Raw genomic sequence first — 12,214 nt, forward strand, 5'->3', positions numbered from 1 at the left:
TAAACAAGAAGTCAAACCAAAACAGAAAAATCATTTAGATAGAAGATTCCAGACGTTAAGTACAGAAAATTGTTGGAAAACGCAGGCAGTGTCTTCAAGTGAAAAATCTGTATTTCAGACACGATCTTTCATACAACAGCCAGGCAGTTTCTGATTTATATTCTCTCTTGCACCATCTGATGTTTTTTCACATCACTACTTGAAAGTAAGGGCATAAAACACTATGGCACTGAAAGGGATGGCTTGCAGAAAAAAACTTTGGGTCATTGGGACAATTAACTGCTGGCTTATTTTTAATATTGCATCTGCCATATGACAATATGATCCATTAGAAATCAACTAAACCCTGAGTCACAGAAAATGAAGCCTTTGCGACCACTTCAGTCTATTTCAATTATACTCAATAACTGAAAATAATAATTTGTACAAGTCTTATATTTTTGTTCCTATAATGTAAAATGGTTAATTTCCAAGTATTATTTTAACAGCAAGAAGCTGGGAACAGTGGAGGTCCAAAGAGATTTAGGGTTCCACATCCACAGAACAATGAAATATACAAAAAGTAATCTAAAAGGCTATTGGCATATTAACCTGCAAAAACGAGAGGGCTAGAATTTTGTTTTCTTTATTCTTTCATGGGATGTGGGCAGCACTGACAAGGCCAGCATTTTTTACCCATCCTTCATTGTCCTTGAACTGAGTAACTTGCTAGGCCATTTTCAGAGGGCAGTTAAGAGTCACACACATTACTGTGGGTCTGGAATCACATGTAGGCCAGACCAGGTAAGGAAGGCAGATTTCCTTCCCTAAAGTACATTAGTGAACCAGGTGGGGTTTTTATGTCAATCGGTGATAATGTCATGATCACCATTACTGAGGCTAGCTTTCAATTCCAGATTTTTATGAATTGAATTCAAATTCCACCAGCTGCCATGGTTGGATTTGAACCCATGTCCCCAGAGCATTAACCTAGGCCTCAGGATTACTAGTCTAGTGTTATTACCACTATGCCACCATCATAAAGCAGAGGAAGTTTTGCTACAGTCAAACAATACCCTTGTTAGATCACGTATGCAGTACTGTATACAGTTCTGAGCAGCACACTTTGCAAGGAGTACAAGCCAGATTTACCAGAATGTTATCAGGGCTTTAAGGGTTAAATTATGAAAAGAGGGTACGTAACTAGGCTAGTAATATGGAATATAGAATATTAAAGAGTGACTTGATTGAGCTTTTGAGGAACTTTTTCTGCTGGCCAGTGAACCGAGAACTTAATATCCAAGCTGGGCCATTCAGGGGAGAAGTTAGGAAATAGTTCTTCACACAAAGGATTATAGAAGTATGGTACTCTCTTCCACAAAAAGCAGTACATGCTAGCTCAATTAATAATTTTAAACCAGAGGTCAACAATGTTTTTGCCAGCCAAGGCAGGAAGGGTTAGGGAGTTAAGGCAGGTGGATAGAGTTAAGATACAGATTAACCATGATCTAACTGACTGATGGAACCAGTTTGAGGGACAGAACGGCTGCCACCTTCCTCTATGTTTCTACGCGGGTGCACAGCCACAGATCCCTGTGTACCTGTTTTCAGCCTTGGTCAGCAGGGAATTCCATCTACGACTCAGGCCTTGCAGCTGATTCAGTGTCTTCTCGCGGTCTGTCGAATCAGCCAAACCAGCAATCTTCTCTCCTTCTCGTTTGATCATCTCCACAGTTGGTTTGCGATCATCCAGCAAGTGTTGGAGAAGCTTCATCGGCACAAACGTTTAAAATCAGAATCATGACAAACAGATACTCAGGCCATGCTACTCATTCCTATAAAATGAGTGTAGAAGTCTATGCTGTCTAACTTTGAGTTCTATTTTCATCATTTTTTTCATTAGCCAATAGCATTGGTATTTTTTAAAAAACTGCCATACTGGAACTCAGTGCCTGAATGGATGATGGAAGTAGATTCAATAATAACTTTAAAAATGAATTGGATAAACACTTGATTGCGAAGAAAATTGCAGGACTATGGAAAAGGAGAAGAGGGATTGAGAGTAATTTAATCCAGCACAGGTACGATGGGCTGAATGGCCTCTTTCGTTGTTGTATTGATCTACAATCTAATTGTCTGGCTGCATCGAGTAAATATATCCTGTTTTGACCTTAGATGTTAGCATCTGCTTGCCTGGCCAGAGATTAAAGTGAGTTCGCAACGTACCCAATCGCCACTAACCACACCCCTGTTTCACACTGAAGGCTCTTTTTTTTTAAACAAGCATTTCCAGTACTGGAAAAGAAAGACAACTGAAACTACCTTCACCTCCTCTCCCCACACAAACTGCTCCTCTCCCCATTCACCACACAAACTGCTCCTCTCCTGATTCCCCACACAAACTGCCCCCTTTCCCTTCCCCACACAAACTGCCCCTCTCCCCATTCCCCTTCTCCCTTTTTACACACAACTTGCATCCCTTCCCCACATAAATTGACCCTTCCCCCTCCTCACATACACTACCTATGACAACCCTACTCCCAACACAAACTGTCCTTCTCCCTCACTCCCCCCATATAAATTGACCTTTACCCCTTCCATAAATTTATTGAAATGAGGGACTGCCATCAGATTTCAATTCATTCACCGCAGGATTATCTGGTAACAAGAACATCCAGCTCTCACTAACATAATTTATCTAGAAAACGGCATTCAAAACCAGCACTACTGTGTTACAGTATCTCCCATTATTGTTTGGCCTGTCAACTTTTCACATTTGGATTGCATAACTCTAAATCCAACAAAAATATACATAACTATGAAATATAAAACATATAGCATGGAAACAGCCCATTCTGAGATTTATGCTCCATACAAGCTTCTTCCTACCCATCTTCATATCTGCTGATATCCAACACAATTTTCTATTCCTTTCTCCCTCATCTGTTTATCTAGCTTCCTCTTATGTATCGAGTTCAACATTCTAACCACTCACTGGGTAAAGAAGTTTCTCCTGAATTCCCAACTGGATTTATTGGTAAACATCTTATATCTATGGCCCCTAGTTTTGGGTTTGTAACAACATAACACACAAATTCACACGTACATATTTTAAACTGCTAGATTTGGGAGGCCCTCACGGAACCAACTCCATCAGCTCTACAATGATAGCAGTCCACAGGGTGATTAGAACAAACCAGGGCAATTTAAAAGGAATTTTTGTGAGAAATTCTTGTGGACATCCAGAGGGAATTCTTGTGGGCATCTGGGGGAGCAGGGAGCTTGAGTGTGAAGCTCCATTGATTTCTCCATCCCAGCACTGGGATCTTCATTCCAATTCCCTCCCTCACCACTAGCTTCACACAGGGAACCAAACCCCTTGCCTCCTTGGCAACCTTGGGCAACTGACTGTTGTGGGTTTCAGGCATGAGGCAGCAGTGGACTGTTTAAATGAAGCCCGGGAGGTAAAGTGACCCAGGACGCATGATGAACCCTCAGCAGGAGCATCCCTCTTCTCCTTCCCCCCTTCCTCCCTCAAGCCCACCCAAGTTAAAAGTAACCCCCTTATATAGTTTACAATGAAAGAAAATGCTTGCTTAAAATGTCAAACTTTGCCAGGGGTCTCCTACAAATTCACAATTTGTGAAGCACTAATTTACCTTTTGTTCTTGAATCTGAGCCTTCACTACTTTGAACTCAGCTGAAGGTGGCTTTTGGTTCGCTACGAGTTCCTCGGTATCCATTAGCCAGCTGAGTAATGATTCGAGCGCATCCTGAAACCTCCCACAATGCAAGAGGGCTTCCTGCAGCTTGGCGGCTCGTTCTGCAACCTATTAAACAGATTACACAATCCCAATTAACTGGAGTGCACACAGCAGGCAGTGAGCTACCTTTTTTTAGAATGAGGGAAGGGCATGGAGAAAGAAAGAAAATAAACCTTTGTTGTTAAAGTGTTCCATCGTGTATTTGCTTCTTCAAGGTTGTGCTCCAACTTCTGGATATTGGTGTTTTTAGCAGCACTCTGGATCAATCCTTGTCCAAGTCGGTTAGCTTCTTGGAGCAAAGTCTGAAGAGGTTCAATTTCTTCCTTCTGAAATACCTGCAGTTTGTAAAGGGAGGGAGGAGGATTACAATATACACTGGATAAGTCAATTAGATGTGCCCTCCCATGGACAACTATACAAAAATAAAAGCAGGGAAAGTTTCAAATCAAATAAATTAAAAAGTACAAGTCCGATGTCAAATCATTTTTGTGCCCTCGTGATACAGTCCCCACGATTTACACAGTCAACGCTTATCCCATAGTCCCATTTATATTGGGCAAATTACATTAATTGCTTGCTGGTGCCATACATGTCAATGTTGCTGCTTAAACCACGTTAATAGTTCTTCTGCTATCACAAAGGCTCAGTTCACACAGTGACAGAATGAACAATGCGGGGAAGAAACAAAGGAATTCATTTTAGCAAACTCTGCAGCCAGATTTTTTTCCCCAATTTAAATTAATCTCAACCTAATTAATTTCCACAGTTATTCTGGTAAAAACTAAAGTCAATCCTTTAATGGGCATCGAATCCAATCAACTTTTAGTCTTCTCAGCTGGAAAATACAACTTTTGAAAATAGTTGCTAAGCCAAGAACAAAACTGAATATTTAGCTGAATGCATGATGAAATTCTGCAGTTCATTAAATCTCTTGCACTATTCAAAATAAAACTGAGCTTATTTACAATGTTCCGTACCACAGAGCCATCAGCAAACAGATTGTTAGCTGCTCTTCAAATATCCTTTCTTCTGTTCTTAAATTCTTTAGGGCTCCTTTGGGATCATGCATCATCTGCTCCACAGACCCTGCACAATCTTGCGTAGTATCTCTCCTCTAAAACTCCTGAAGTAGGTGACCAACCGAAGACAAGGTTCCCTGGGTCTTCCACCTCACTCCGAGCTCCAAACCCCAGCCCGAACAACAAAACATTTAAGATTTATTTTCTACCACCTCGAGCAAAACTTCATCAATCTAATCCCATTCTGTTCGCTATTAACGTAACCTTCAATACTATTCCTAAGCTGTTTAAATTGACATCTCAAGTGAACTAACATGAAATCCGTTCTGTCCGCCACCATTCTACAGGCGGAAGTGGTGAGAGGAAGTCTCACCACTATTCCTACTTGAAGAGCATTCACATGGGCCAGGATTTTAGGGCCCCGCCGTGGCGATGCGGCCAGCCATTTAAATCTCCATACAGTTCGGCCGGGCCGTAATATCCTGCCGGGCAGGAGGGGCCATAAAATCCTGGCCATGGTGTTCATGCAAGCTCTCGATGCACCACCTAGGTTAAAGAATGTACTGCACTGGATAAATAATGGTCAAATGGGCCATTCCCTTCCATTTGATAAACCTGGAGGATGATTTCCCAATCTTTGCTTCCTCAATCAAGGCAAGCTCTGTTCAGCCAATGGCCCACTATAATGCAGAGTTCCATCACCTTGTCCTTCATTGTTATTTTAATCCTCTGTCCCACTTCTACTCTGACTGCCCTGTCCTCCGTTTCCTACACCATTCTGATTAGCTCAGTGAACGCTCGAGGAACAGCACCTCAGGTTTTCATCAGACAATTCAGACTCATTTCAACAATTTCATAACCACTGCTTATTTCTTTGGAGGACAGGAACTGGTAATGACTCACTTTTGTCATTTACACCTCCTCTAGACATCTTTTATTTCTGTACTTGTCCTGCTGTCACCCACTTTTGCCTTCCACCATCATTTGTCATTTAATCTCTCCTGCCTTCTGACCAATCCCAATCGCAGACCTCCCCTTTGTTCTCCCCACTCCCCCCGCAGCCCCTGCCAATTCTCAGCCTGTATTTGATTAAAACCTCTCACATTTCTAACTTTTTCCAACTCTGATGAAAGTTCATTGACCTGAAACATTTCTCTTGCCACTTGTTGTGCTGAGTATTTCCAGCATTTTCTCTTTTAATTTCAGATTTCCAGAATCTGCAGAACTTTGCTTTTAAAATGCCTCATTTGAAGATTGAGTACGTCACATTGCACTCTATTTGCTAAGTGCAGTTAATCAGTAATCATTACAATGTACAACCAAATTTAACCTTGTGGAGAACAGCTTCAGTCACCTCTTAATTCCTTTTCTTTTTTCACCTTTGTTAATGGAACATGGATTATCTTACATTTATTCCTGTTGTAATGTGCCACAACAGAGCACAGACAATCAAAGGATCTAGGGAACTGAGCTGATCTTTTCATGACTCACATGGCCATACAGTTCACTCTCAGCAAATTTATAATTAGTCACTCATATTATTTATGAATCCTCTATGCAGCAGGAAACACAGAACAGATCTGTTCCTGACTCCATTAGTCAATGCCCCTCGTTACTTTCTAATGTCAAAACTATTTTCAACCCAACTAGTTAATTTACCATTAATTCCACAAATGTTTATCTTCTTTAAAGGCCTTACTGTGGAATTCAACCAAATGACCTCTTGAAAATCAATGTCAATGTCTGTCCGATACAACTTGACTATTAACTTAGGTCCTCAACGATTCCAGGCTGCTAATCAGAAACAAAGTCCATGTGGCTAGTACGTGACCAACAGAAATGATGGTTTGATTTTACAAAAGACAGTTTGTTATCATTAACACATCATAAACTATTTTTCCATCATACATCACTGCTTTGCATCTTCACTCTTTAGTTACTTTAGATACTATTTTTGGTTTGCCTGTCCCAGGCTATTCTATTAGGTTAACCCCTTGTTCCCACATCCCAAACAATGTTTACACTTGTGTAGGTGTCCAAGTGAACAAATAGTGTGCAGCCCGTCATTGAAAAGAACTTGACATTGGATTTACTTGGTCAGAATGTGGTACTTGCTATCAGATGGAATGGCTGCAGCAAATAGAAAAGATGCATTTAAAGGGAAGATGAATAAGGACATGAGGGAGAAAGAAACGGAAGGAAACACTGATAGTGTTAGATGAAGTAGGGAGGAAGCTCGAGTGGCACATAAACACTGGCATAGACCAGTTGGGCAGAGTGGCCTGTTTCTGTGCTATAAATATTACATACTTCAGCAGTTCATTTTATTACATGCTTCTTCACATTTTCAGAATGTGACAGAACAACGCTACACTAGACTTTAACTGATGAGGAAGTTAATTAAATAGTGAATTTAAAAAAAAAATTGTTCATGGGATGAGGGCAGCACTGGTTAGGCCAGCAATTATTACCCATCCCTAATGCCCTTGAGAAGGTGGTGGTGAGCTGCCTTCTTGAACCACTGTGGTTCATGTGGTGTAAGTATACCAACGGCGTTGTTAGGGAGGGAGTTTCAGGATTTTGACCCAGCGACAGTGAAGGAATGGCAATATATTTCCAAGTCAGGATGGTGAGTGGCTTGGAGGGGAACTTGTAGATGGTGGTGTTCCCATGTATCTGCTGCCCTTGTTCTTCTACGTGGTAGTGATCATGTGCTTGGAAGGTGCTGTCTGAGGAGGCTTGGTGAGCTCCTGCAGTGCATCTTGTGGATGGTACACACTGCTGCCACTGTGCGTCAGCAGTGGAGGGAGGGAGTGTTTGTGGATGGGTTGCAAAGAACTTATATACAGTAGCAAGAAAATAACAAGCATTCTTTCCACAGTAGTAGTCAGCTTAGTCATCGCCTCCTGTAGTAGAAAAGAATAAATAATTTGCAACTGCTGTGGTGAACTCAAATATATGAAATATTCTTAATTAAGGATGCTTTCTTTGCACTCCCCAAGGAAGCTTTCTCTCTGAAGGCTTCAGATAGGGTCCCCACACAGGTTAAAAGCAGCTTCAGAAAGTGAACCAAGATCAAGCAGATTTAAATAACAAATATTAAAATTAACACTCTCAATCAAATATTGAAGGAGCTCACAAAATCTTTGTATTCAAGTTGAATGGCTTGACCGACTTCATCCGTGTCCCCACTCCCCTCCATTTGACGTAATTCTCAGGCAACCTAACACATTTTCTAACAGTTGTGGCAATGTAATCTGTGATATAATTCCTGTGAGAGGAGCTAGACTTCAATCCTTTATGTAGTGTGATGACATTAAAAAAAAAAGCCCATACCCTACTAAATATGAAAATGCTTCATTTCAGAGCAACTATCACTTGTATACTATCGGCAACCTGAACATCATTGTCTCCAACCCTCAAATTTTATCTATCGCCAATTTAATTAAATGATACCACAGTGCAACAAAAGTCTGGTGTCCATGCTGTGCTACATCTGAATCCAGCGCAGAGGAAATGCCAACTGCCTGATCAATTTTAAATATCTGCTGGTTCATTTTATGGAATCCAACAGCTCATTTAAATTATGATATAAATGGATAGTCTGGCAATGTCTCAAATTTAAAATTCTCACTCTTGTGTTCAAATCTCTTCCTGGCCTCGTCCCTCTCTATCTTTGTCACCTTCTCCAGCCCGACAACCCTCCATGACATAGTAAAGGCTATGGGTCCCAACAATATCCTGGCTGTGCTGCCGAAGAATTGTGCACCAGAACTTGTCACACCTCGAGCCAAGCTGTTTTAGTACAGCAGCAACACTGGCATCTACCTGATAAAGTGGAAAATTGCCGTTACGGCCTGTCCACAAAAAAACAGGACAAATCTAAACTGGCCAATTACCGCCCTGTCAATCTACTCTCATTCATCAGCAAAAGGTTGGAGGATGTCAATGACAATGCTATCAAGAGGCACTTAATCTCCAATAACCTGGCCACCTATGTTCAGTTAACTGGACCAGACCAGCCATATAAATATTGTGGCCAAAAGGGCAGATCACAGATTGGGAATTCTGTGGCAAATAACTCATCTCCAGACTCCCCAAAACCTGTCCGCTATCTACAAGGCACAAGTCAGGAGCGTGATGGAATGCTCGCCACTTGTTTGGATGAGTGCAGCTCCAACAATACTCAACAAGCTTGATGATCATCCAAGACAAAGCAGCCTGCATGATTGGCACCCCATTCATCATCTTAAACATCCACTCCCTCCACCACCGCCCCACAGTGGCAGCAGTGTATATCATCTACAGATACATTGCAGCAACTCATCAAGGTTCTTTGACAGCATCTTCCAAACCGTGACCTTACCACTAGAAGAACAAAGGCAGCAAGTACATGGGAACACTACTGTCTCTGAGTTCCCCTCCAAGTCACACACCATCCTGACTTAGAACTATACTGCCACTCCTTCACTGTCGCTGGGTTAAAATCCTTGAACTCCTAATAAGCACTGTGGTTATACCTATGCCATACAGACTGTAACAATTCAAGGAGACAGCTCAACATTACCTTTTCAAGGGCAAGTAAAGATGGGCAATAAACGTTGGCTTTACTAGTGACACCCATGTCTCATTAGCAAATAAGATAAAATCTCAGCGCTTCTTCAATTCTGGGTTCTCTCTCAGTACCAATTTTCATCAAAACAAAAACAGAATTACCTGGAAAAACTCAGCAGGTCTGGCAGCATCGGTGGAGAAGAAAACAGTTGACGTTTCGAGTCCTCATGACCCTTCAAAAATTTTTTCATCAATTTTCATCAGTCCACTATTGGCGGCTGTGCTTTCAACTGCCCAGACTCTAAACTCTGGAATTCTTTCCATTAACCTCTCCAAGCTCTCTCAAGCTTACTATTTGACCAAACTTTTGAACCCCTCTCCTAAAATCTCCATACATTACATGTCAAATTTTGCTTGATTTCTTGTGAAGCACCTTGGATGGTTCTACTACATTAAAGGTGCTACGGAAATGCCAAGTTGTTGTTGAGTTGTAATTTTGGAAGGGAATCATCTGTGAAGCTATGGAAGAGATTGGTTTAGCACCCCTTGGGTTTGACATCACATGGAATGTTTGTCCAATTGCAACTGCTGCTGTCTTCAGTCTCAATGTATCTATATTCAGCGGCTGGAAGCAGGACACCCTTCTTCATCCAACAGCCCAAACTGCAGCCAGGCAGCACAAATAACATGCAGCCATCTGCAAATGGATACGGAATGCACTGGTCTGAGATCAGTAGCAACAGAGTGAACTGTATCCTCAGTTATTGCGTCACAATCTGGCTCTTCAGAGAACACAAAGTTACAGAGTTGAACAAAGTATTCTGTTCACACAAGTCTGACAAGTTGCCTGCTCCCAGAGTGAGGATGAACAAACACAATTGTAGGACACCCCAATTCCACCCTGAATTACAACAAATATAGGACTTGCAGCAATCTCATCTCAGGGTTTAAACAATTGAACACAGTATAAGCTTTACCCTGACAGATAGGGTAGATGATTTTAATTCCTCACTGGCAGGATTGGTAAACAGATGATACAGGTTTAAAGCAATTGGTGAAAAAGAGGGGAGATGAGGAGAATAAAAGCAAAGGGATACTGCAAATCTGAAATAAAAACATAAAGTGCTGGAAAAAACTCAGCAGGTCCAGCAGCATCTGTGGAGAGAGAAGCCAAGTTAATGTTTTGAGTCCATATGACTCTAGTTTGGAAGCTGAGATGAGGAGAATTTTTTTAAAGACACAACGAGTGGCTATGATCTGAAATGCATACCTGAAAGGGGAGCGGAAACAAATTCAATTGGTAACTTTCAAAAGTAAACTGGATAAATTCTTGAAAGAAAGGAATTCACAGGGCTACAGGGAAAGAGCAGGAGAGTGGCATCAACATATGCCCAACCATCTTCAGCTCCTTCATCAATGACCTTCCTTTCATCACAAGGTCAGAAGTGGGATGTTCGCTGACGATTGCACAATATTCAGCACCATTTACGACTCTTCATATACTGTAACAGTCCCATGTCCAAATGCAGCAAGACCTGGACAATATCCAGGCTTGGGCTGACAAGTGGCAAGTAACATTCGCACATTCACACAAGTGCCAGGCAATGACCATCTGCAACAAGAGAATATCTAACCAGCAGCCCTTGGCATTCAATGGCATTACCATCGCTAAATCTTCCATTATCAACACCCTGGGGGTTACCTTGACCAGAAACTGAACTGGACTAGCCACATAAATACTGTGGCTACAAGGGCAGGTCAGAGGCTAGGAATCCTGCGGCGAGTAACTCACCTCCTGACTCCCCAAAGCCTGTCCACCATCTACAAGACACAAGTTAGGAGTGTGATGGAATGCTCTCCATTTGGATGAGTACACCTTTAACAACACTCAAGGAGCTTGACACCATCCAGGACAAAGCAGCCGACTTGATTGGCACCCCATCCACAAACATTCACTCCCTCCACCACTGACACATAGTGGCAGCAGTGTGTACCATTTACTAGATGCATTGCAGGAACTCACTATGCCTCCTTAGACAGCACCTTCCAAATCCACAACCACTACCATCTAGAAGGACAAGGACAGCAGATAGATGGGAACACCACCAGCTGGAAGTTCCCCTCCCAGTCATACACTATCCTGACATAAAAACTATATTGTTGTTCCTTCACTGTCGCTGGGTCAAAATCCTGGAACTGCCTCCCTAACAGCACAGTGGGTGCACCTACACCACTGGACTGCAGCGGTTCAAGAAGGCAGCTCACCACCACCTTCTCAAGGGCAATTAGGGATGGGCAATAAATGCTGGCCTAGCCACATTCCATGATTGAAAAATTTTAAAAATTTTAAAAAAGCACAGGTACGATGGGCCAAATGACCTCCTTCACCATTGTATGGCTCTGGGATATCCCTTTCTTGTGATCACTGCAAGATATCTACTACCTCCCATATAAAAGATTGAGAAGATAGTTTAAATTGCTTTCTTCTGAAATAGCTCTGGAGTAGCAAGGATTGAAGATCTGACCTGCTTCAAAAATTACATAAAACACATCATATATATTTTTTAAACATGTCTTATTTCATAGGATGCTGGTGGTCGGCCAGCTTGTGGTCACTTCAGTTTGATTACTGCCAGCTGGAAGTAGCCTGTCTGTGTGTACAGGAAATACACATCATTTGTCTCACTCTGGTGCCACCTCAAAGGCAATGACCCTTTCAAGGGACTTCATAATGAGCTTTAAGCTACAAAATCCATCCAGGCATTAATGATGCTTAACAGTGGCTGTCAGGGTGCAAGGTGATAAACCACGTCACTCGAGATTGCCAACTTAGCCAGAGGGCAGGTCTCTGTTGCAGCAGGCAGTGCAGCTAGGCTATCACTTGCTGGCATTGAAGAA

General features: G+C 42.0%; 1 protein-coding gene across 29 annotated transcripts in view; it reads right to left on the reverse strand.

Annotated features, from left to right (window-relative positions):
* Positions 1 to 12,214, reverse strand: part of dst (dystonin) — a 568,493-nt gene that overhangs the window by 103,032 nt on the left and 453,247 nt on the right. For all 29 annotated transcript variants that reach the window (XM_078541812.1, XM_078541821.1, XM_078541818.1 and 26 more), the window contains 3 exons: positions 3,917 to 4,078; positions 3,639 to 3,809; positions 1,581 to 1,747 (listed from right to left, as the gene is read on the reverse strand). In XM_078541812.1, coding sequence (XP_078397938.1) covers positions 1,581 to 1,747; positions 3,639 to 3,809; positions 3,917 to 4,078 — 500 coding nt within the window. The remainder of the gene's footprint in view (positions 1 to 1,580; positions 1,748 to 3,638; positions 3,810 to 3,916; positions 4,079 to 12,214) is intronic.

This window comes from Cetorhinus maximus, chromosome 5 (assembly GCF_964194155.1).
Source record: "Cetorhinus maximus chromosome 5, sCetMax3.hap1.1, whole genome shotgun sequence".
NCBI classification, from domain to species: domain Eukaryota; kingdom Metazoa; phylum Chordata; class Chondrichthyes; order Lamniformes; family Cetorhinidae; genus Cetorhinus; species Cetorhinus maximus.